Genomic DNA, 21056 nt, shown 5'->3' with positions numbered 1-21056 from the left:
GAATTTGAGTATAGATTGACTTTCTGATCTCAAAGTTTAGTCAATAAGCCATTATTTAAAAAGGTTTACAAATACATAATTTTGTATGGATATTTAGTTTATTTAAACATTATATCTTTAAAGTTTGAACGCACTGACGTTTACTTTTCACTGGAGGGGCAAAGAATTATAATGGCAGGGCTGAATATCAATTGTATGGCAGGAAGCTGGTGTTGTGTCGCTAGAGAAATAATTTGATGCAATAATGTGTTTTTTTCCAATGTCGATCACATGTTCTATAATGGGGAGCAATTTTTTTTCGCGTACTTTATCATTGAAAATTTTTAAATATTTTTTTCAAACTATTTTGAGATTAAAATTTTGAGATTGTTCCAATATCTCTCCAGTGTGATCAATTACAGGATACTTATTGCCTTTTGTGCAAAAAGCCATTTAGTGGAATTTTTCTCGTGTAAAACATTTGACACTGCTATGCACGGCAATTAAAGGCCTCTACTGCATTCTGTGTATTATTGCACAATTAGACTCCGACATTGTCTACTTTTGTTCCACTGAAAAGACACGGACGTTATGTGATTGCAATTATAAAAAAATAAACCTGTTGGGTCGCATTGCAGGAGAGAAAATTAATGCTTTTGATGAGGAAAAGAGTTTTAATTCTTTGTATATAATTATATTTTCAGGTGCATTTATCGTCCGAAATGGTCAACGTCTTACAGATTGATGGAAAGAAAACATTGAATAAATAGAAGTCAAAATTAATCGGCCAAAATACAAACATTAAGAATGTACGCAAAGGTCACAGGTTGAATTCATGACCAGGCGAATTCCTACCCCCCAGATATCTCAAAAGCAAAACACATTACCCTAACTTTATAATGATGTAAGGTACTCTGGTTGTGAGTTCAATTATTTTTTATTTTTTATTTCACTGAGATATTAAGATTTTATTTCCAAAACATTTCCATTTCTTTTATTTGATTTTGAAATGTACATTTTAACATCATAATGATTTCATTAAATATAGAATTTTTGTTACATGTTGTTACTTGATTAAAATGAATAAAAAGTCAGACATTAAGCAAACAGAAAACAAAAAACAACAAAAGACTCAAACCTTCTAATACATAATATATATATATATATATATATATATATATATATATATATATATATATATATATATATATATATATATATATATATATATATTAATTTCTATCGCCTTAATGAATCATTGTATTTCAAAAACAGTCGATGAAATATTTTATTTTTTAGATCAGCAATAACAAAAATGTTAATACTTTATACGCAATTTTAATGAAATGATTTGAAATGCATTTTAGATGAAGTTCATTGAATACATACATTTATTTATATTTAGTGTAAAATTTAATTCTAACATGAGTTCAAATATAATATATTTACTAAGTTATGTTAAATTTCTGCTTCTGAAAATTATGTTTATATGTTGATGTTGTCTGAATTTTAGTCTAGAATTTAGAAAATATCTGCTTTCTAGCCAAAAATCCTTTTGAATAATCATTTTAGACCATATCAGCATTTTAGCTATGTTTCAATTTTGTTCTGTTTTTTTCTCCTATTATTTAGCAAGTGCTTTGAGGTTGAATTTATATTTTGTTTTCTCAAGATGCGGACAGCTTTTTTTCGTATTTTAATCAAAATAATCCTTTTCAAAATCTCCACTAAGTTAAAAAAGAAATAGATTATAAATGAAAGCAACAAAAAGACAGGGTCGAGGGCCATTTTTTTTTCTAAGAGATGTCTGTACTTTAATATTAAGCTAATTTGAATAAATAAACATTTTTTTTAATTGACAAACCAACGACCACACTTTTTATTTTGCAGATTTTTTTAAACGAAAAAAATAAGTGCACAGATAGAATGGAAAGAAAACGAAACCACTTATTTTGTTTCTTGAGGGCAAGCTATTATAATAATTTACTTATTTATTCGCCTTTTGGTTGAAACGATTTATTTTTCATATATTCAAGACTATGGTTTAATGGAATCTAAACTCCTTCAGGACGGATGCGTAAAACCCACAGATTTGGGTGGGAAGGTAGATTTTAAGCCATAAATAAACAGAAGAAAGATTCCTCCCAACAAGTCACCGATTCATTCGAACCGTCAAAAATAAACACCAGCAAAAACAAACCCTGACCGATTGGCCGCAAGCTAGAGTCTTGGCTTTTGGGAAGAGTTGATGCATTTAGTGATAGCAAGTCCGGGCAAACAAGGCTCCATGTCAAACCATTGTCTGACGAAATAAATCGTGTTTTTGAATCTGGGATGAAATTAGGAGATATAATTCTATCTTGTTTATTATATCTTTGACATTTCTGTTGTTGAACAACAAGAGGTAATTAATGTCTCGAATCCTGGGAAATTTTGCCCTTTTTTATCGCGCGGAATGAAGATGTTGACGATACGATGCTATGTTATATTCAAAATAGAATGTTACCTGTCTCGCCAAATCATGTCATCGCAGCATAGATGACCGAGGCAACATGTGAACACCCCCACCCCCGCCAAACCCCCACGGATATATGATTACTTCAGCGTAAATTTATTTCTTTTTTAATTTTACATAAATGAAAATCAGAAAATTAGATGATGTTTAGTAAACTTAATTATATAATTTGTCTCCTTTTCGAAAAATTATGTGCTTTATTTTATATTTAATATTGTTACATGTTCAAGTTCCAGTTCAAGTTCAGTTTTTTTACTCAGACCACATAATAGATGGTACAATGTATATGAGGTTCAAAACACATAATATACAATTTAACAAATAACGTCAGAGGACAACAAAACATGAAAGAGAAAATTTTTAAAAATATGTACAAATTAATACTGGTAAGATTTTCTTATTATTAACAAAATACTTTAAAACCCTCATTTAAATCGCTAAGTGTTCTGACAAGTTAATCCGTATTAACCTACTGTCACTAGCTGACTTGATTTTTTCATAGCTCCCAACTAAAAATTAATTATAGGTTAAATAATCAAAATTTAGATCTGATTTTTTTCAACTTGCCCTTTTTAAGGTGATAAGTAAAAGAATTTTTCAAAGCTTAGCAAAAAGAATTAGTGAATTTTTTAATGATGATAATTCAGAAAATTTTGCAATTTATGATAATCATAAATAAGTATTATATAACGTTGGTATTTGTTTGTTTCATGGTTTTATTTTATATATAATAATTTAATCACAATCTTTTTAGATTGCAAACAAAATCTCTCTCTCTTTCTCTCTCTCTTTCTCTCTCTCTCTCTCTCTCTCTCTCTCTCTCTCTCTCTCTCTCTCTCTCTCTCTCTCTCTCTCTCTCTCTCTCTCTCTCTCTCTCTCTCTCTCTCTCTCTCTCTCTCTCTCTCTCTCTCTCTCTCTCTCTATGAGATATGTACACTTGTACTGCGGTATATCAGAAATTTGAAACAGGAATTTTAAAAGTAACGTCGGGGATTTCTGTAAATACTTGAACAAAACGAAAGATTGTTTAATATATGTAAAGAAATACTTTAAAATGTCTCAAAATCAAATCGGCTGAACCACAGACGTTTATCAAATTAATTCGGGACGTTCAAAAACATTGAGTTAAGCTTTCCACAAAAAAAGAGAGGTCTTCCTATTTACAACCCAACAATGGAAATGGCGACATCTACAAGCTGATAAGAATCGCTTTCTACTGAAAAGACAGATCATCGAATTGTAGCAAATTAAATCTGATAAAAGTCCGCCAAGACTTGTTTCAATTCATAAAACCTACACGTTCGACATGAGATATAAGAGATAACAGGCTCGTTGTCAACAGTATTTCTCTTTTCTTGTCATTCAAATTTGGACTATGCTTATCTGAAGTTGCAATTTTACTCAAGAATATGAACTGGAAGTAGAACATTTGTCAAAAAATATTGTCCTGACGGTCGCGTTTATGAGGTCAAATGTATACTTAGGAATTAATAGGGTGTAATTTGAGTCCTTTAAAGTATTCAATAGTTCAGTTGTTTTGATTATATATTAGCACCGGTAAAACTGGAATAAATTTCTTTGAAATTTTAACATGCTGTTTTTTTTAAAAATGGTTTGGCGATTTTATAATACGTTGTTAAGATTTTGTAATTTGCCACAAAATACGAAAAATGACCTATATATACATGTAACTTATTTTTAAATAATTATACATGTAAGTACATATGTGTGTTTGTAATTAAATCATTTGTCCATATCTGAAAATTCCCCAGGTTTCCCGGTATGTAAACATTTCTCTATTTACTAGATATTTTACTTTATAAAAACTATTCTAATATTTTTTAAATATAAAAACGATATCTTTTTTTTTTACTTTGTCGATGTTTTAAAAAATGTTGCCCGCTATATCGGTCTATTAAACGCGATTTTATAACACCGAAATTTATCATTAGATTAAACGTAGACGTCAAATAATATTGGGGGAGGAGACATATCAAAAAAAGGGGGAACAATGAGAGACAGATCGCAGCAAAATGCCCAGTCTATCAAGGCGAGATTAAAGCAGATCAATTGAAGTCTACCTGGGCGATGTAAAAGGTTAAGTATTGAGTCGACAAAAGGTGGGCAGGTACTAGCATTGTTCCACTGCTAACCAATCACGACGCGCTATTCCGAGTTGGAGGACTTAGCGCGAGTTGTAATATTGTTTAGGGACAATATATGGGGGTGACAGAGGCGATGGAGACCTGAGATCTCGGGGATAACTTTCCAACTTTTTGCCGAGTGAACCTGGAGGCTGTATAAGTGAAAAAGTCCGCCCGGTTCGTCTTTGGGTTTATAAGTTGGTCTGCCTCATGAGGTCGAAAACGTTACGAAGTTGATGTCGTCTGTTGATGTGTATCGGTGTGTCCAAAGTCTAGACAGTATATGGTAGACATTATTTCAATATTTATACAAACTATTTGTTTCTTTTGTGACACTTTTCAAGACTTTTTGACTCTGAAGAGGATAAAGACAGAAAATGAATAAAGTCGCAGGCACTTCAAGTAAGTTTATTTCCATCACACTTATATTTAACATAATTTATTCATTTTTATTAACATAGTAATTATTATACGAGTAACATCATCTTTAAGCAATATTGACTGTAAAGTTGGGAAAAAAATATATTTTATTGAAGTCTAAAATTTTATCATAAATAATTATTTTTCTTCAATTATGTCCATATATTTTTTTGTTGGTTAATATTTAATATACTTTAAATAATTAATCTTTAACTCATCTTATATATATATATATATATATATATATATATATATATATATATATATATATATATATATATATATATATATATATATATATATTTTAAACTCTAAATCATGGATAAAAATAAACTAATAATTAAATAAGGATATATAAAAGAATGCACCTAACAAATGTTTGATGAAGTTGATTAAAAAACAGGAAAGAGAATAAATTAATTCTGTAAAGTAATTTCTATTCTCTTTGATGAAACAAAGTTTACAATTCCTCTTGAAGACATTAGGAAAACAGTAAACTCCTTATCAGGGCTTTATGAGGTTAGCAAGTTATATTTGGATTTCAAAAAGTCATTAGATCCTTATTCTTCAGCGGAAATGCTGGTGTGTTAGATAAACAAATTAATCCAAACTTTAATGAAATCACGCAATATCCAAGCTACTCAGCGCTGACAATTCTGACGACACGTCTGTCCCCCGACAGGAATAACCGCTCGGATTCCTACACAGCTCCAAAGGAACAAAAAACGGTTTTGGCGGCTCGAAAAAAATGCATGTGTTGCATGCAAACAGGGTTTCTACTACAAAGACTGTAGGGTCTTTAATTAATGTTTAAAAGCCACTTAACCCATATAGGTCTACCTATCGGGGGTAACCCCGGAAAGTCAACTCCGACTACAAAAGAAGATGCAGGAAGCCAAAGGGAAATAAGACTGATAAAGAAGCGACAACAAACCTTGTTTTAATTACCTGCCGCGCAGGTGACAATCCGAAGTTGATAGTCAAACCCAAAGTGAGATCATAAAGACGATGGCGAGAGAGAGGAGGTAAAAAGAAAGCCAAATTGCAATCGATTCACCGTTTGAACGTGGCAATCTTACATGATGGGTTAATTTTTTTTACATCGAAAGAAATTTCCGTTTCTGGTCCTCCCTCTGCAGTTTTAATTTCTTTCATACACCAGTATGATGCACAATAATAGATTATTTATCCTGGTTTTTATTTTATCGATGAGCATTCTAATATATTATTCATGAATTTCATTTTGCAATGGAGATTCTTGTAAATTTCGGATATTCCCAACATTTGCTCTAAATGAACTATTAATTCAATATCTCCTCTCATTTGATCAACATTACATTCAGTTCAAATCAAATAATAAGAAAATTTGTATATCAATCACGTTTCAAATTTTTTTTAACAAAAAACCCCCACTTTTTTTCATGATTACTAATAATAAAAATGGCAGTTTTTAATAGGTAGTCATTTAATTCATATATTTTTTTTATCATATATTTATTAATAATTATGAATTTCAGTATAGAGGGAAAAATGTTCTCTTGAGTTCCTAATTTTTTTTTTAGCAAGAATGGGTGTATGGGTGTATTGACTTACACGAACTTGAACCGTCTTGAGAAATCTCATCGTACGAATAGATTAATATTCATTGAATAAAAACTTTTTTTTGTAACTTCAAGTACGATCAAAACTGACTTCTCTATTATCACGAGAGGAGTTGAACTGAGTTTGTCAACAATATCTAGTTATGAGAAGACCTCTAAGAGATAGCAGGAACGGAAAAACGCCATTTATCAGAGTCTTTTTGAAGAAGAAAAAATTGAATTTCGAATTCGTGATAAAGTTAATATGGTTAATCCATATTATGATTCGAATGTAAATAGCAAAAACACCTGAGGGAAGTCTTTATGAGTTAGGATTGTAAGAAAACCAGTCCTAATTTCCAGCGAAGCACCTGTGTCGTTTTATACAGCTTAAATAATACAAAAACATTGGCATACCCGGGAGACAGTCTTACGTGAGAGTCCCGCACCGAATCAGGCATAGCAGCCACGGACTTAAAAGAATATCTCGGCGTTATTGGACAAAAAAGCCACATAAGTCACTCTCTAACCGTCAGCACACACAATATAAAGGATGAATCTTCTGACATGACTTATCTATATAAATACCTGATTGTTCGCCGGCTTTAAGAGTTATATGTGAAGCGAGGTAGTTGAATGCTTGAATTTGAACAAATGTTCATTGTTCAATTGATAAATAACTTATTGGACATATTTAATGTAACATATGTTTTTCAAAATTCCTGTAAATGCTTGGAAACGGCCCGTTCTACTCAGCGTTCTAAAGGAAGTTGAGCGCACGGGGGGCAATCAATTTGTGACAGAAATAAAAATGTCACTTCTAATTACAAATGTTTTCTGTCGAAAAGATTAACTTCCCCCAATGAGCTTAACTTCGGAAATAGTCCGTCTGCTCGTTCCGCACGTGCTTAGGATCTAACGTGGTTGCTGCCCAAGATTCTGATAAAAAAAAGCGGACATATTTCACTCCTTAAAATTTAATTCTTATTTATTCTCATATTGACTTCTTGTCGGGATATCGCAGCAAAAATAACCATTAACTAATTGAAATAGCAGAAATGTGAAGGTTTAAACAAACAACTCGTGAAAAGAATTAAATGAGCGTGATTGAAAATAACAATAAATCAAAACTTATTTTCCTTATAATATTCCAGCAATAATTTAATGGGGGAAATACAGAAAATAATATATTGGATCAAATGACAGTGAAAGTCTGTCTGCACGTTTATTTAAATGTCACAATACCCTGATAAGGGGGATACCGTTATCTGCTCTTACATCATTTGACTTGCACCTGATCTGTGTATAAAAAGTCTGAAATGTTATCAAAGGCAAACTAGTTCTTTGATAAAACAGATAAATAAATTAATCGGAATATTCGTTTTGTGTATTAATCATTCACCTATAAAAAGATGCTCATCAAAATTCAGTTTAACCGATAAGATATATAATTAAAAGTTTAAATATAATTTATTGAGAGTTTTCGATTCATGTAGAATAAAACCATTCAACATTCAACAGTGTGGACATTATATACAAAGAAAGAAATTTAAAACATTTGAAATAAATTGTTATCTTAAAGTAACGTCCATTTGTTTACTTTTTTAGGTCGGATTCTAACAGATATTCCGTGTAAAGTTTGCCAGGACCACTCGTCGGGGAAACACTATGGGATCTATGCATGCGACGGCTGTGCCGGGTTTTTTAAGGTATTCATCCAATATTTTGAAACCAAATTATTTACCGTAAAAACACCCGGTTCATGCATTCTTTTAACAACTGGTCACCCATAACTTGTATCTAGACTTACGTTATACATAAAACAAATTATGTATGATTTTGAATTTCTTGGAAAATTACTTGTCAGATATGTTAGTCGTTTCACTGTGTAAAGCACTTGGTGATGACAGAAACTTAAAACCGACATCACTGATGAGGTTTAGCAATATTTTCTTAATCCGATAAAACTCCATCTAATTGTTCATACATGTATATACTGCATATTCACAAAAAAAAGTAATTTTGATATTTATGTAAAAGTTTCCCGTATCAGCAGGTGTCAAAATAGAGAACAATAATTTTTTTCCTCATTAAGCCACTTTGAATAGGTGTTAAATAAATCAAACACAAAATTTCTGAGTATGGTTTGATGAAATAAAAATCAAGGTTTATTTCTATAAAAAAAAATTCGAGTGCGTAAATCAGGAATACTAAAACACTTCAGGTCTTCATTAAACCCGATGAAAAATGTCTTTCTAAATAGGTAACAACAAGAGAACAAATATGACTTTCGCGAAATACCAAGTCAATATTTGACCACCTTAAATCCTTGGTAAGCGGCATCTACGCGTTTTAAAGGCTTTATCAAGGGCATGTCTCAGGCGATTGACTGTTCCTGGGACAAAATAAAATACATTGTGCTTTAAAGTTCAGAGTGCACTGATACTGTTTAATTCCTACATCCTCATTTTCCCTTAATTCGACAGCAATGCTCCCTAAAAACCCGATTATTAATCAATACATTGGTAACACTCGTGTACAGATATAAGCCCTTTGTTTTGAAGATTGGTTCAGAATTCGGGTTTTATTTACAGATGGATTTTCTCTTTGCGTTTGGACTTCACTTCAAACATAGCTAAAAAATTCTGATCGCGCAGCACAGTCATAGCTGGCCTCAGTCTTTTTTTTTTCTCTCTCTTTCTTTTAAATTGGCTTGCAAGTTGCAAGGTGACATTCTGCAACACCTGTAAACACAGAAGATTACCGAAAACATGTGACAAAAATGGGGGGAACAGAATATAAATTGAACTATTTAGAAGTTCCAATTTGTACAAGTGATTATCATATATGCAAAGAAGGTTCTAAATGCTCATGACAAGTCCGCGTATATTTTTGATTATACATATACAATGCTACAGTAATATTGTACAAGAATTTTGTTCAACAAAATATTCCAGACTTCTAATCCTTCAATGTGTTAAATTTTTAATTGACCATTTTATTCATTTGATTTTTTTTTTCATTTTCAGAGATCCATCAGGAGAAACAGACAGTACATATGTAAGTCCCGCGGTCAGGGGACATGCCCCGTGGACAAGACCCACAGAAACCAGTGCAGGGCGTGCCGCCTCAAGAAATGTCTGGAGGCAGGCATGAATAAAGATGGTGAGCACACTTACTTCAGAGAACCTAATATTCTACATGACTCTTTACTAAATCTACAGTGCTATAGATTCTTAAAAAGTTGAAAAATCATTTTTTAAAGAAATGTTAATACAAATTTTATCAACAATGAGGGAAGTTCATGTTGAATATCGAGATTAAGAAACAATATTGATAAAGATTGAAGAATGGATTGCGTTATCCTTGTAGCCGTTCAACATGAGAGGGGACCCAGGAACTCCACAATACGGAGGCAGGTCGCCATGTATCTAAAGGAAACCAGAGATTACGGAGCCTTCGTCGCCCAGACGCCCTTCCGTCCGCCATATTTACCAAGCTGTTATGGTCTGGATCCAATGGCAAATGGCGTGGATTTAGGAACAGTGACCCCGCCTTCCCCTGTATCTCCAGGAATTCTCTGCCAGCCAACTCCAAAGGTAACATTTAATTGTTTAAAGACTGAAAAATGAATATTAATTTCATGAGTATATATGTTTTTTATGTTATGAAAAATTTCAGTGTTACATCGTCTTATGATTCAATGATTAAAACAATTTAAATCTGATTTTTTACAGTATCCACACGAAATAATGCAGGCGTACTCCAGCAACCCAGAAGCCATGTGCGAGGTTGCGGCTAGACTTTTATTCATGAGTGTCAAATGGGCGAAAAATGTCCCAGCATTCTTGGGACTTCCGTTTCGGGATCAAGTCATGCTTCTTGAGGAGGGTTGGAGGGAGTTATTCGTTCTTGGAGCCGCTCAGTTCCAGATGCCAGTAGAAGCTGGCCCTTTACTTGCCGTAGCAGGTAATTCGACTATCTTATATAAAAATCTGATACTTTCCTATTGCATTATAATTACTTAATTGAATCTTTAGATAAATCAAATCCAATTCTCATTCATTGCTGGGTCTTTTAGGGCTGAACACCGAAGATGCACCCGCTGAAAAAGTCGTCAGCTTTATGACAGAAATCAGAGCTCTTCAAGAAATCATCTCCAAGTTTAAATCTCTGCAGGTTGACCCCACCGAATTTGCTTGCCTTAAAGGCATTGTTCTTTTTAAAACAGGTATGAAATGCAAGTCTAGTCGTTTTACAATATGCTTTTATTAAAGATAAATTGCTTTAACATGTAGGCAAAATCATTTGAAAGGCTCATTCCGTCTAGCGATATCTATACATCTGAAACATGAATCAAACATCTCATTTATTCTTTTCTGTGGCAATAATTTATTAAAGCTAGCTTCATATTGTGGATGTTTATATTTAAATTGTCAATTTCTTTTTCTTTCCAGCCTTTGGCAACTCTCAAAACTCTGATGAGAAATCGTTACAGGATATCCACACAGTAGCTGGACTCCAAGATCAAGCTCAGTTAACCCTAAGCAAATACATTCAAGCCACCTATCCGACCCAACCATTCCGGTTTGGGAAATTGTTATTGTCTATCCCGACACTAAAAACTGTATGTGGAAACACAATTGCAGAGTTGTTCTTCAGAAAGACAATAGGTAATATTCCTATCGAGAGGCTTCTAATTGACATGTTTAAATCGAGTGATTTCTGATATGAGACGAAATGTCATATTTGAAATTATAAGGCAAACAAGTTCGGAAATCAATTCCGGAAGTGGCTGCAGCCATAGACAGGAAGCAAAAAACGGATCTCAAGCCCGATCGGCGTCGCTCGTGTCAACAAGAGGCTCGAATTTCTGAGGAATTGCCTTCAATTCCTCTCAACTGGTCCTCAGTCCATATTATTTTCAATATTTGATTTCTGTGCTGAAATTTAGAAAAATCAAATTGACAATTAGTTTTATTTAATCTGGTGAGTGTAAATCAATATATGGTTTGTCTGGTCCCGGGTATCGCCTTAACTTCCCATTCTCTGTCTCAAAAACTTGTAACACAATTCTGTTGATTAAGTCATCTCCGAACGCGGAACAATGGACAGGGGTCAAACGTATCGTGAAATTCGTGGAGCGGATAACTGTTTCTCAGTGGATTGTTTTTCTCAAGCCAATTCTGTACACTCGTGAAATTGAATCTTTTCCGCAGCAAAATCCCAAACTAAATAGAATAACATTGATGTGCGCTAATGCAATAAAGGCATTCAATGTACACTTTATCGGAATAATAGGACCAATTTCTACCCGAGCAGATAGCAATTAAATTTCAGTTAGCCTTCGGCGGTATTCAATGATATTTCTTCACCGCATTTCACGGTCAATGTATTAATAAAAATACGTTTCTATCGTAACGTTATTTGTGTTTGAAGTTTGATCCATAATGAATTGTGGAATTCGTGTTCACATGTCGGAAAATTCGCATATTTATACAAGTTCAAGTGGCTACTTTTAGAGTACTCGAAGATGTCACTTTTGAAGCAATCATTCCCTTTTTCATTTAATACTTTGTTTTACTGTCACGTGACGTGCTACTATTATTTTGATTGGTGCATCAGTTTATAGGCGCATAGTGTTCGGATTTGTTTCTTGATACTTTTAACAATGTACATATATCATTCATCTCGTTATGACGTAGGTGGGATGTCAATTAGAATTAGACGTTATTACAATTATACTTATGTTACTCTTCATTATCAACAAATCAACATATTTACAATATATTTCATATCTTTTTCATTGTTTACATTATATTATTTCATTTTCCATCAAAAAGCCGCTTAGGCAATAAAAATTTCATGATTTGTATTCTTTTGTTCCCTTAAAAGGGTAATTCTATTTTTTTTTTCATTTTCGTTTTTGTACGAATTTTAACTTTTAGAGAGTTCATTTTCGTTGATCTTACTTGCCAGGAACAAGAATGTTAGTCCACTGTTCTACTGTAGCATTTTGGTGCATAAATTCACTTCGTTATATTTTTTCAGATCATACATTTTACATAATACGCACAAGTCTTGTTTGTTAAGTTTATATATTGTTTTAGATAAACTGTGCTGAATTTTTTTGAACACACTTTTGTCTTCGTCGACTCTCAAGAATCGAAGATAGGGCTATCTGTTTTACTTGGTGCACTCAAAATGAGAAAATTGATCCCAATATTGAAATCCAGAGTTTTAATTGCATGTAATATTTCGTTACTTTCACCGCACGGCGGGTGTGAATTCCTATATTTTTTTCTGATTGTGTCGTTGTGCAATACTGTTGATTGTGAATAATATATGTGCTCAAATGTTAGAAAATGTAATTACAGAATAAAATTATAAGGTGAAAATCTTTGCGAGTTTGTTGTCAAAGGATTATCTCAAAAACATGCCATTGATCTACATAAAGGGTATTAATTATTGACCTCGGCTGCTTAAGTGTGCACATGTGCATGAGGTCTTATCAGTTTAAGTTGATAGTCGTCATGAAAAGAAATAAATCTGACAATTTTAAATGTTATTCATTGGTATAAGCTGGCAGCCCTACACAGACCATTGCAGGGTATTGCTGTTGAGATGAGATGAGAAAAAAAAAGTCGCAAATTATTTTAAATGTTGGCAACTTCAATTTTTTTTAAGTTTTCTGGCACGTAAATTATACGTGAAATATTTTCGTGAGTAATTATATTGACGAATGGAAGTTAGAAACAATACCTGTATTTATATAATTTATAAAAATGACTTGATAATTTAAATAACACATTTTCAAGTTTGAAATAATAAGTTTATCAGTGTAAGATTTCAGAAAGCTGCTAACAATCCAGGTATTTCGCAACACAGCTCTTCCCTTTAAATGCATGTTGAAGAGATATTTTAAAAATTGATTATCATTAGGATGTAAAGTATATCACTGCTTTCTTGCATTTGAGGATGACAATAAACCAACAGCATTTGTTAATGATATGCAAAAGAGAGAAGATAAGAAATACATGTAACTATGTAAATGTCTATATATTCGCATGCATGGGATAGCATTAAAATATACAGATAGAAAGCTAATTAAAGATTGAAAAAAAAATTGTATGAAATATAAAAGTCAAGTGAATAACACCTCAAGTATTTAAGAAGGGTTTAATGCCTTTGATATTCAGTGTACATGCACTTAGGTTTTTAATATCAGGCACGTCGCAAAAATATTTAGTTTACTCTCGTAATAAAATAAATCTGATTGCATGGTTTTCTCAATGTCACTTGATATAGAGTGTAATATTGCCTTGAATAACTTATAATGAAATTCAAGGTTACATGCAAATTCAACCAAAATAAATTTTAATTATAGTATTTTTTGTGTTTGTTCTTTTCAAAGAGGCATAAAAATGTAGTACTTTTATTCGAAAAATCCTAAGATTTATCAGCTTTGTCGAAAAGCATATCGATTTGGCACTTCTGCTTAAAAATGATGTGAAGTCAATATATCCACCAATCGAGTCCCTCAAGAAAGGACTGCATTGGCATAAAACATGTAAAGTCAAGTATGACTTCCATGTATATATGTATTACTATACAAATTTTGGAATTATGTGACAAAGAAAGACCCACTCAGCCAGAATCATTAAAACTACAGTGTATAAGTGAGTAAATGGTCCTTCATTAAACAAAACCATGTTCAAAAATATTATATAATCAGAAATCACAACAGACATTATAAATGCTTAACCCGTGTAAGAAAAAAGTATCCTTAGCATATCACAGACAGAAAGTTTAAAAGCTAACAAATCAAGTTACGTGGTTACGTAACCCCGTTACGCCTCGTTACAATTCCTACGACTGGCTACAGAATTGAGCCTCGATCGGTATACAGCTGTGGTGTCCCAGTCAGGACTTACAGCCCGCCGCAAACACGCCAAAGTACCCCCAAAAAGTCAAATATTTAACTGCATACTAAGCTGTCCAAACAACTCTGTCTGAATTAAGCCATTACACGTAAGTACAGATTATCCTGTTACTGTTCAGGTCAGTCGTTCTGAGCGTGCAGGTGCGCGATTATAACGAAAGTTAATCAGAGCACAGAATTAATCTGTAATACACATAAAATTAAGCATGTTTCTTAATCGTGCTGACATGCTTAAGAGGATCAGCGCATTCATGAGGTCCAACCAGAGGCCTTACGAAGTCTTAAATAAAAGTTAGAACATATTGTTGAACAAAAGGGCAGCACTGTTATCCATTGTCTCGCCGTAGGTCAAAAGACGGTTATATTTTCTTTAATCACCGACAATACCACTTGATCTTTTTTAACCGATATATATTGTGGTGCAATCGGAATAAATTCTCTTTGACATTTTAAGTTCAATTCCTTTCAAAAATAATGACTAATCCCTTTAAAGTATCATTACTCTTTCTGTAAATATAATTTCATAGTAAAAAAAATAATTTTTGTACCAAAGAAATATCAAGTGGTATCACAATGGTGTCAACGATATTTCTGGATCCTGAGAACTGAACCTTATATGCAAAATACTGAAGAACCTTTATCTTAAAATGGAGATTAGATTGGCCTCAAGTAAAATGGGTATTTCAACTGTATGAAATAATTAACAAAGGATGTACAAGAAACATAAATTACAGGTAGCCTGGTTCCCGAGGCCTTCCGATTGTGCAAGCACAGAAGGCCTGGCATGCACCTTGCAATGGCGGCGCCCTGTATACAATCCAAGATGGCGTCCGATATGGTAAGTTTGCATGTGCATAACGTATTCAAACCGATTTGTCATATTTCTAGCTGCGTCATGCCGGTTTTTTTAATCATATAGTTAGAATTTAGTTTGATGAGACCATACATACTATTATTGACCCACGAATCGCCCAATTTTGTTTACAATACGTGTCTCAATTCGTTGACAATTGTAAACAAGAATAGCTTTTGCGATATCGGTCAGACTTTGCTAGCTTCTGTCGCTTCATAATTTTTTTTTTCAACGTTGAGGGTCAGAATTACGTCCGTTAGGCTGGGGGATTCTTGTTTCGTCCAAATATCAATCTTTTAATGCTAAACAAGGGTTCATTTAAAGAGTTATATGTTTTGCCCCCCCCCCCACCCCACCCGCTCGTTTTATATTATTAATTTGTATATCAGTGCAAACCAAAGTACTCTGCTTTGGTGTAAAGGTAACACACCTGATCCAAGCTTTAAAATGGATTATGGAGATCCAGGTTCAATTCCTGGGAGCGTTGTACTTGTCATGTATTGATTTAATGACTTTGCTGGTTTTATCAAAGATGTAATAAATAGAATAAAGACAGATTAATTATCTAAGGTTATTTAACTAACAAGGGGTATAAACTTTATGTATATATATGCTAAAAACACTAGTCAGAAAAATGACCTTGCACAATGATTTTTCCAATTTTTTTAAAAGGTCATTCAGAAGTACAATTTTATGTTTGACCAGAACATCTCAAACCTAAAACCTCTACAACAAAAGTCTTTGGATGGTCTGATGCGGCAAGATGTAGTAGCCATTTTACCAACAGGATATGGAAAAAGCTTGATCTATGAGCTACTACCATTCTGGCATTTCGAAGAGACGGGAAAACCTGCAATTGTTCTTGTTCTAGAACCATTGAATGTAATAATTGAACAGCAAATGCAGAAGTTGAAAGAAGTTTCTTTCTTTATAGGCAACAGTCCACATTCTGAATTTGATAAGGACAAAACCATGTTTCTATTTGCACACCCAGAAGCTGTTATTGGTAAACCAGAAGTCTTCAAATTCTTGCAAAGTCAATCCACTTACATGTATGTAGCAGTTGACGAGGCTCATTGTATTTTGGACTGGGGACATGAGTTTCGACCCATCTTCCGTGACATTAAACAATTACGTGCTGTGAGGCCAGATGCTAGGTTTTTAGCCTTGTCAGCAACTGTGTCAATTAATGGAATAAGTGACATCACAAAATTCCTTGGTATGGAAAACCCGCAAATCATTAAAACATCACCATTAAGAAGCAATATATCTTTGATTGTTCTTCCCAGACCAGGTAGAAAAGTTTCTACACATGCCTCATATGACTATGTATTTGAAAATATATTTGGTGACCTCAAAAAAAGGAAAGAGAATTATCCTGTCACTCTGATATACTGTGTTGGAATCAACTGGGTTGGATATGGATATGAGGTAGAGTATATGTAAACCATATTTAAACCTTCTTACTCACTGATGCTATTTTCTTCACATTATGACTTCTAGAACAGTCCTGTCAAGAAATACCCATTACAATTATAGTTTATTAAATTTAGTATGGAACTATTAATATCACTAGACTGTAATATTTATCATTTTAAATCGAATGCTAATTAAATCAATACTACACAGGTCGCACAACGGATACTCGGTGACGACATGTTTGTAGGCAACAGAGATGTTGAGAATGCCAGAGTAGTGATGTTTCATTCATCAGTTGGCAGATATGACAAGGTGATGTCAAATGCATTAAGCTAGCATCTTCAAATAAAAACTACTGTTTTATGCCAATTGACAATAATAATTAATTTTGATTTACATTGTAGACAAAGGAAATTATATATAAAAATATTTCAAAGCAACCAGATGAATCACCTCTCCGCGTTGTGATTTCTACCATTGCTCTGGGTATGGGGGCAGACCTTAGACATGTTACAACAGTTGTCCATGCAGGACCACCACAAAACATTGAAGGTCATTAAATGTGCCTTAATATTATAACCAGTACTATTGCATTATATAAAAGCTTCTCGGAGGCAGAGTCACAACCACATTATAATTCTTTCAGAAATGCAATTTACTGCATCCATGTATGTTATTAATTCTTAAGATGTAAAAAATTTTAAAAAATATTAAAATGTCTTTTCTTCAAGCAGCATTTTATGTAAAAAAAAAAAAACAACAAAAAAGAACAAAAACCTTTAGTTTAAAATTATAAATAAATTGATAACTTTGTGTTATTCTAATGTATTTTGACAGCATATATTCAGCAAATTGGAAGGGCTGGCAGAAGTGGCATTGAGGCAGAGGGTGTACTTTACTTTAACAATTCTGACGTAGGTAACCCTTCTGTAAAGAAAACTATGAAAGAATACTGCAGAAATTTGACAGAGTGCCGTAGGAAAGTTCTGAACAGATACTTTGGCTGCGAGGATGAAACTGTTTCACACAACTGTTGTGACATTTGCCAGCCAGAATTGCAGCTGGTTTGGAAATTCATTGAAGTTCCAACTAGTATTCAGAAGGCTGCTATTCGGGAAAAATTACTAAACCATTTATCAGAATCAAATTGTGTGATTGATACTCATGTCATAGAGAAAATTGTGAATGAAGCCCATTTGTTTAGACAACCTAATTCTCTTGTATCGGACTTTGGTCTGAATGTGGAGCTTTCGGAACAAATAGCCAACATTTTGGCTTCAAGTCTCTCCATATAGCAATAACTGTTCATGTATGAGGTACATATTTGAATGTAGTATGCTTTGACTAAATTAATTTCCATTGCAGCTGTACTGTTTTTGGTTTATTAGTTAGTTTGGTCACACGTTTTTCTGATATAGTGCATTCACATAAATGATGATTACACAATTGTTAAACTGTTTGTTTCAATTAATGGCAAATATGTTAAGAAACCATATATTTGAGATCACAAATAAATTTTGGTAATTTTCAAAAATTTCACAGGCTGTGCTCTTATGGACTTTAGAATAATGTAAAAAATACATTTTAACAATGATGTAATGAAGTTTTGTAATGATTTTAATGTGATTATTTTAATGAATAGTTCATGCATCTTTCTCTTGTGTAAGTCTTACAAGCCTAGGATGAAAGTCCACTTACCAAGTTTATGTCATTGGCCAATATCATGTAATTGTAAATATTGATGTTCCCTTATCCATGACACCATATTCTGGATGTTCATTTTTTTAAGTGGACTTTGAACTGGGCTCTTGTAGGATGACATCTGGCGACCAGGCACACAAGAAAAAGGCTGCATGGGAAGAAGCGAATGAATGATCAACTGTTCATCCTCTATTGAAGAAGGTATTTTATGTCTGCTTGCTCTGATCAATGTGTCAGAAGTTACATCAAATTGGTTTGTTATGACCTTCATTCCTGACAAAGCTGATGTACGTTTCGCCATTGTTTTTTCAGTTTTGTTTGAATGTACTGCTTTTAAATTGTCTTTTACCAGTCTAACTATGTGCTCCATTTGTAAATCGGCACCAATGCAAGTGTCTTCTTTTCCAGAATTATTCACAAACAGACCGTAGAATGTCTCATGTGCCAATTTCACATCCATAGTAGAGAGTTGTTGACAAAGAAATTTCAAAATTTCCAGAGCATACTTAGACTTCCAATTATGTCCTTTCAGAAGACACATAACATACTTCAAAAGGGGCAGCATTTTGTCTCTGTTTGGTATTTTAACATTTAAAAGGAGACATTCATAAGCAAGGCCTAGTTCTAGTACCTGATGGGAGTATGACTCTACTGCATCAACTTGTGGTTTAGCTACAGGGATCAGTATACGCATAGGGGTACCGTCTGGGCCGATGATATCAATTTCCAGACATGTTTGTATATCAGCAGTACTAGTAGACGTAGAATTCTGAATAACTGCTAAAGAATCCCTTAGAACATATTGTTGTACAAAAGTCCTTAGTACGTTACACAAAATTTGCTGCTTCTCTGCGTCACTTAATTCATTACTGAGCAAATCTTTCAACATGACTGGTTCATCACTGACATCTTTCATGCCAAAGTATTGCATAGCTGCCACAACAACATGTGAAGATATCACAGAACTTCCAAGTTCTTTACATTGGTCATAGTGATTCTTTACATCTTTCCCATTGGCATGAGTTCGGCCTAACTTTATTTTTTCTGCATACAGGGTTCCTGCTTCAGTACTGTTATCGTTGTATAGAGTCTTATAGAACATTGTTAGGAAAGCCATCTGTAAGTGAAAAAATTCAAAAGTAATTGGTGACAAATGAAGAAATCGTTCTCTTTCAGTTGCTGCTTGTTGACGAACTCGTTTGGCACCGGAAAATCGCTCCCTAGTTAATTGGTCCCCACCGATATGAACTTTTACACCATCTAAGTTGAAGTTAGCTTTCCTGTAAATATCCACAATGTGGTCTTCATAGCTGTCCATGATGTCTACAACTTCTGCATAGCTCTGTTCATTCTTGCAGAGAACTGGGAACGTTACCACGGTATTCTTGGAGCTCAAATCACAGTCCTTTGCCCGTAAGTCATTTTTTAGTTCAGCTGTGAAAGGTTTAAACTTTTTCAAAAAAGTCAAATGTCTTGTCAGAATTTGAAACACAATGTAAATGTAATCATTTGTTATAACTTTGAAATCATTGTCACTAGGGAGAAATGATTGGGGTGACAAGTCAAGAAGAGGCATTTGAGGAAAGTTACATGGTAAGTGATCAAAAGAGTTATTTTGAATTATGGCCGCAGAGGCAAACCAGTGCTCCATGTGAGTTGAATTTCCTTTCCTTTGATGACTTGCTGCCACCATGAAATTGACATTGTCTCCGACAATACGGAACCGCTTTCCCTCTGTGACTGCTTGGATGAGTTGTTCGTTGAAATGGCCACCAATCTGTTCCTGCACTTTGTTCAATGTGGCATGGGAAACTGTCACTCCCAATGTCTGCAGTCTGTCATATACCTATTCAAGAAACAGAATTTAAATTATATGCTGTTACATTCATAAATTTTTTTAATCGATCTTTTTCTAATATTTATCAATATTTTTTATCTAAATTATTTTACTAAAATATCTTCACTCTCTTATTGTTATAATTATATATTCTGTCACAATATGATAATATATTACATGTATATTACGACAATAATTGGAAAAACAAGAAAGAAAAAACTTTCATCATTCAGTGGTAGAATAAATGGAATCAAGAAATTTGAGAGCATCTTTTTACAGTAACTCTTCACCTTTCTGGAGTTCTGTTATTTACTCACAATACTTTCCACATTTTACTTTCCACATTTTTACTGTTGAAGAAAAATGCAATCCAAATAACCATATTTTAGCAATTGAAAAAATTAATACAACAAATTGCTTAAAATATGATTTCACGAGTTGCATAATACAAAGCAGGAACGAACTGGAAAAAGGATAAAACCGGAACAATGAAACAGCAAAGGAAAGACTAAAAATGGAAAAAAGAGTCGTTAATATAAAATCCAACAAAAACAACATTCATGCATTCTAGTCATATTCATCAATATGTCTTCAAGGTATAACAAGTGACAGTCAAAAAATCATGTCTCAGTAGCTCAGTGGTTAGAACACTGGGCATGTACGAAA

At 33.3% G+C, this 21056-nt stretch overlaps 2 protein-coding genes across 2 annotated transcripts; both read left to right on the top strand.

Moving 5' to 3' along the window:
• Window positions 1–4698: 4698 nt before the first annotated feature.
• Window positions 4699–13038, top strand: LOC128185953 (nuclear receptor subfamily 2 group E member 1-like). The gene is made up of 7 exons (XM_052855672.1): window positions 4699–5040; window positions 8247–8347; window positions 9668–9803; window positions 10011–10237; window positions 10376–10607; window positions 10720–10869; window positions 11096–13038. Exons 1-7 carry the CDS (start codon window positions 5016–5018, stop codon window positions 11365–11367), a joined length of 1143 nt encoding a protein of 380 aa, XP_052711632.1. The 5' UTR covers window positions 4699–5015; the 3' UTR covers window positions 11368–13038.
• A 3061-nt stretch (window positions 13039–16099) lies between these two features.
• LOC128184828 (uncharacterized) lies at window positions 16100–19077 on the top strand. Its single transcript, XM_052854431.1, has 5 exons — window positions 16100–16864; window positions 17063–17164; window positions 17257–17404; window positions 17690–18168; window positions 18667–19077. The coding sequence occupies exons 1-4, from the start codon at window positions 16127–16129 to the stop codon at window positions 18145–18147; spliced, it is 1446 nt and encodes a 481-aa protein (XP_052710391.1). The 5' UTR covers window positions 16100–16126; the 3' UTR covers window positions 18148–18168; window positions 18667–19077.
• Window positions 19078–21056: the final 1979 nt, after the last annotated feature.

This window comes from Crassostrea angulata, chromosome 5 (genome assembly GCF_025612915.1).
Source record: "Crassostrea angulata isolate pt1a10 chromosome 5, ASM2561291v2, whole genome shotgun sequence".
In the NCBI taxonomy this organism is placed as follows: Eukaryota; Metazoa; Mollusca; class Bivalvia; order Ostreida; family Ostreidae; genus Magallana; species Magallana angulata.
Note: the sequence above shows the minus strand (reverse complement) of the source record. Positions and strands in the feature narration are given on the sequence as shown.

Bases quoted from the DNA above. Each gene is read 5' to 3' on its own strand.
- LOC128185953 (XM_052855672.1), top strand. From the start codon at position 5,016: ATGAATAAAGTCGCAGGCACTTCAA. The intron at 8,348-9,667 runs GTATTCATCCAA...TTTCATTTTCAG, and splicing joins GCTGTGCCGGGTTTTTTAAG to AGATCCATCAGGAGAAACAG. The intron at 10,238-10,375 runs GTAACATTTAAT...GATTTTTTACAG, and splicing joins TCTGCCAGCCAACTCCAAAG to TATCCACACGAAATAATGCA.
- LOC128184828 (XM_052854431.1), top strand. From the start codon at position 16,127: ATGTTTGACCAGAACATCTCAAACCTAAAACCTCTACAACAAAAGTCT. The intron at 16,865-17,062 runs GTAGAGTATATG...AATACTACACAG, and splicing joins GGGTTGGATATGGATATGAG to GTCGCACAACGGATACTCGG. The intron at 17,405-17,689 runs GTCATTAAATGT...GTATTTTGACAG, and splicing joins ACCACCACAAAACATTGAAG to CATATATTCAGCAAATTGGA.